At 50.1% G+C, this 4,914-nt stretch overlaps 2 protein-coding genes across 2 annotated transcripts; one reads left to right on the forward strand and one right to left on the reverse strand.

Moving 5' to 3' along the window:
* Positions 1 to 247: 247 nt before the first annotated feature.
* LOC138357348 (uncharacterized) lies at positions 248 to 1,111 on the forward strand. The gene has a single exon (XM_069314027.1). It carries the CDS (start codon positions 248 to 250, stop codon positions 1,109 to 1,111), a length of 864 nt encoding a protein of 287 aa, XP_069170128.1.
* A 2,643-nt stretch (positions 1,112 to 3,754) lies between these two features.
* LOC138357349 (uncharacterized) lies at positions 3,755 to 4,255 on the reverse strand. The gene has a single exon (XM_069314028.1). The coding sequence runs from the start codon at positions 4,253 to 4,255 to the stop codon at positions 3,755 to 3,757; it is 501 nt and encodes a 166-aa protein (XP_069170129.1).
* Between the last annotated feature and the right edge of the window lie 659 nt (positions 4,256 to 4,914).

Consider the following 4,914-nt stretch of genomic DNA (forward strand, 5'->3'; position numbering starts at 1 on the left):
ATGTGAGACAGTGCTACAAGTGCTTCTGCTATGAGCACTTCTCTAACAAGTGCCCAGAACAAACGGCTAAGTGCAGCTCATGCTTCGGCACTCACTACTACAAGGACTGTACCGCAACCACCAAGAAATATGCGGGCTGTGGAAAACAGCACACCGCCACCTCCTATCTCTGCACAAAAAGAAAGGAGGAACTGATGAAGATTAAAGAGAAGATTACCCCATAGGCAAGTCTGCACGACCTTGGACCATGGACCTGACCAGTTCCCGAGCCTCCCTTCTACTCCCTTGGCCTAACAAGCCTCAGCAGCCGGACCCACCAAAATTAGAGACGCCAATATCCATCCAGAACATCCACATCCAGGTCGCCACTGCCTATGCGGACAGAGTTGCGAAACAAGATCACAACTTGTTCCTCCGAACAGTGAACGAGCTTCTGGACGCTAGTGGCATTGCATCTATACTGGCACAAGTGACTGAATATGGAATTGCAGGCACCCAGACCGAAGTCCCACGGCTGACGACGACAACTGCAGACACCCAGACGGATGCTCCACGGACAGTGACAACTTCGGACACCCAGACGGATGCTCCACGGACAGTGACAACTTCGGACACCCAGACGGATGCTCCACGGACAGTGACAACTGCGGACACCCAGACGGATGCTCCACGGACAGTGACAACTTCGGACACCCAGACGGATGCTCCACGGACAGTGACAACTTCGGACACCCAGACGGATGCTCCACGGACAGTGACAACTTCGGACACCCAGACGGATGCTCCACGGACAGTGACAACTTCGGACACCCAGACGGATGCTCCACGGACAGTGACAACTTCGGACACCCAGACGGATGCTCCACGGACAGTGACAACTTCGGACACCCAGATGACGCTGACAGCAGTACAGAACACAAAGAAAGGAGGAATACTGGCAACACTGGACGAAAAGGACTTGGCATCTTCAGACGAGCATGTGGATGATGAGGATCTCTCCGGTGTAGATGAGTATGGCTCCGAAGATGCAGTCTTGACGTCTCTTCGGGTACGCACGCTCATGTTTGATGGTTACGATGCACCTTGCCTTTTGGACACAACCACAGGTTGATACACCACTTTCAGAAATGGCCAGGCGATCACCATCGACTTCCCGAGGAATATCATCGGGGATGTCCCAGGATGCCCTACACTGTCGCCTGTGGACACCCATGTACAGACACGAAGCCAAAACAAGAAACCGAAGAACAGAAAAAAACAGAGCACTGAGGGTCCCCTGAGATAGTGATGCTGTAATGAAATATCGAACTAGGACTTCTGGCTGCAGCTCGGCCCTCTTGGCACCGTCCCCCTCCCCCTAATGCTCTGTGCGGTGTGAGTCTGCTATTGGCTCTACTCTCTGCGCCGCCGAAACTTCTATACTCTTCACACTATACTTCCGACTGTCCCACATTCCAAACCCCCATTCATCCGCAGATCTACAATACCAGCAACTGGTACTGATAATGGCTCCAAACAGCCTCTACTTACAGGCTAATCATGCCCGTGCCGCCTCTGGGATGGCTTAATCTTTATCAATCAATCTGATTACCACATACATAATTGACTCGGTAGATAAAAGATTTCTTAACATGGGTGATACTCGCACAAGGGTACACAGGTGGAGACCCAAGTGAGCGACGGAGACATTATCAAGAATTTGTTCAATGTCATAGTAAGTAATACATGGAATGAATTAGGTAATGATGTGGTGGAGGCTGACTATACAGTTTCAGACGTGGATATGATAGAGCCCAATAGGCTCAGGAACCTGTATAAGAGCTGATTAACAGTTGAGAGGCGGGACCAAAAAGCCAAAGCTCAACCCTCCCGATGCACAACTTGGCGCATCAGTACTGGGCCTCGTGGTCGAGTGGACAACCTTCGGCCGCTGTCCACGTAGGCCTAAGGGCGCGGGTTTGATTTCCAGCCAAGGAAGGAACAAATGGTACGAGTTTCATTGACCTGATGCACCTGTTCAACAAGCAGTAAATAGGTACCTGGGAGATAGGCAGTTGCCACGGTCAGTATCCTGGAGATGTGCGAGTGCTGGAGAGAACTATATGTAGTAGGTATAATAGGGGAAAATTGGTCAGGCATTAGTACACTTAGACAACCGACGATTAGAAAGACGGGTCCAAGAGCTAGCAGCTCGAGCCTAAAGGCACAAATTGTAAACACTAGTAGTAAATACACACACACTATCTTGAGTACAAAATTAAGACCACTGACCTGTAAAATCTGAGTTTTGGTGTTGTGGGAAGCGGAGAGATGTTGAGGTACTGTGTGGGATGGGCCTCGGTGGAGGGGCTTTCCCGCCAAAACGTCCACCACTGATAACGTCACTGAGGTGTCACTCTCACTAGGACGGGAAGGTTGTAGTGGCCCAGAGGGAAGTGGTGACCCAGGTGGCGTGTAAGGTTGTAGTGATCCACCCGCAGGTGAGGTGGTGGGCTTCTGTGACCCACCTCCAGGTGGTGGGTCGCCCGCTAGTAAAATGGTGCTGACACACACACCAGGTGGTGGGGACGCGATGGTCAATGTTGGTAAACACAAAGAGGGACTCGAGCCAGCTGCCGGAGCTGGTGCAGGTGGCAGCATCTTGCTGGTTGAAACAGGTAGTGGAGATCCTGGTGTCACAGGTAATGGGAGAGAAAGGTGAGGGGAGACAGGATGAGCCAGGCTTCAGACATGGTCTTGAACTACACTCGCTGGCTCTGTCTTCACTCAGGTGTGTTGTGGGCGTCCCTCACTCACCACACAGGTGTCCTGGGTGTTGTGGGCGTCCCTCACTCACCACACAGGTGTGTTGTGGGCGTCCCTCACTCACCACACAGGTGTTGTGGGCGTCCCTCACTCACCACACAGGTGTTGTGGGCGTCCCTCACTCACCACACAGGTGTCCTGGGTGTTGTGGGCGTCCCTCACTCACCACACAGGTGTGTTGTGGGCGTCCCTCACTCACTACACAGGTGTCCTGGGTGTTGTAGGCGTCCCTCACTCACCACACAGGTGTGTTGTGGGCGTCCCTCACTCACCACACAGGTGTGTTGTGGGCGTCCCTCACTCACTACACAGGTGTCCTGGGTGTTGTGGGCGTCCCTCACTCACCACACAGGTGTTGTGGGCGTCCCTCACTCACTACACAGGTGTCCTGGGTGTTGTGGGCGTCCCTCACTCACCACACAGGTGTGTTGTGGGCGTCCCTCACTCACCACACAGGTGTGTTGTGGGCGTCCCTCACTCACTACACAGGTGTCCTGGGTGTTGTGGGCGTCCCTCACTCACCACACAGGTGTGTTGTGGGCGTCCCTCACTCACCACACAGGTGTCCTGGGTGTTGTGGGCGTCCCTCACTCACCACACAGGTGTGTTGTGGGCGTCCCTCACTCACTACACAGGTGTCCTGGGTGTTGTGGGCGTGCCTCACTCACCACACAGGTGTTGTGGGCGTCCCTCACTCACCACACAGGTGTCCTGGGTGTCCCTCACTCACCACTGCCTGAGGTCCTCTTCTGCCTCACAACTGTCTGCCGATATATACAAAATGATTTATATAGTTCGTCTCTTGATAAAATTGTCATTAAATTAATAGATTTAATTTAGCTTTAAACAGCGCAAGGTGACAATGAGATCAAACAATACATAAATAACTGTCAAGGTAACAGCAGAGAGCGTTTGTTAAGTTACAAAGTTACAATTTACAGTGATCCCGCTAATCTTGGTAGTGAGGATTCTGCATTAAAGGAAAAACAGTGGCAGGAGTTCCGCTAGCATTGGCAGGAGTTCCGCTAGCATTGGCAGGAGTTCCGCTAACATTGGCAGGAGTTCCGCTAACATTGACAGGAGTTCCACTAACATTGGCAGGAGTTCCGCTAACATTGACAGGAGTTCCGCTAACATTGGCAAGAGTTCCCCTAACATTGGCAGGAGTTCCGCTAACATTGACAGGAGTTCCCCTAACATTGGCAGGAGTTCCGCTAACATTGACAGGAGTTCCGCTAACATTGGCAAGAGTTCCGCTAACATTGGCAGGAGTTCCCCTAACATTGGCAGGAGTTCCGCTAACATTGGCAGGAGTTCCGCTAACATTGGCAGGAGTTCCGCTAACATTGGCAGGAGTTCCGCTAACATTTGCAGGAGTTCCGCTAACATTGGCATGAGTTCCGCTAACCGGCCACAACGTTCGTGACCCAAGACGTCTCCAGCAAAACATCATCGATCAACTATTCAAGCCAGACAAAATCTATAAATTGTGATAAAACGACCAGTTTTTCCTTGTAGCTAAAATGTGTTACACCACAACAACAATTTAAATAAACAGTTGTTCAGAAACACATAATTATATAGAACAGCCGTCTGGAATCTTAAAAGGCTGCATTCACTGCATATACTACCTACATGAGACTGGCGGAAGAGTTGGTAGCTCCGGAATGGATTTGCTTACCTCATCTGTACCTGTAAGAAAGAATGTTTCTCTGTTTGTTCAAATTTTGAGGTCAGATGCTTCGTCAGCGCCACCCAAATTGACAGAGGGAATTGTCAAGGGTACGGAATGAAGAAAGGGTGGTTGGGATTCTCGGAATTCATTCAGTTCTAAGAACTTGTGTTTGAGTTTGTTAGGGTTACATTCAGATCCCCACGGTGATTTCTGTCACTGATGCCCACCGGTTACACACCTAAATATTTTGAAGACAAACATTAATTTTTTTATTTTCCTTAGCTTAATATACCATTATTCACTGATCTTGGGAAAATTACAGAAATTTCTTACTATCCATAATTTTCCCGTAGTAGCAGAAAAAATGATGATCCTCCCACAAATTCAAAGGTTTCTCAAGATTCGTCACTTTCTCGAAGTATATGGGTTAACTA

The sequence above is a fragment of the Procambarus clarkii genome, chromosome 77 (genome assembly GCF_040958095.1).
Source record: "Procambarus clarkii isolate CNS0578487 chromosome 77, FALCON_Pclarkii_2.0, whole genome shotgun sequence".
Classification (NCBI taxonomy): Eukaryota; Metazoa; Arthropoda; class Malacostraca; order Decapoda; family Cambaridae; genus Procambarus; species Procambarus clarkii.

Excerpts from the sequence above, each read along its gene's own strand:
- LOC138357349 (XM_069314028.1), bottom strand. The coding sequence starts at position 4,255 with ATGTTTTGCTGGAGACGTCTTGGGTCACGAACGTTGTGGCCGGTTAGC.
- LOC138357348 (XM_069314027.1), top strand. The coding sequence starts at position 248 with ATGGACCTGACCAGTTCCCGAGCCTCCCTTCTACTCCCTTGGCCTAAC.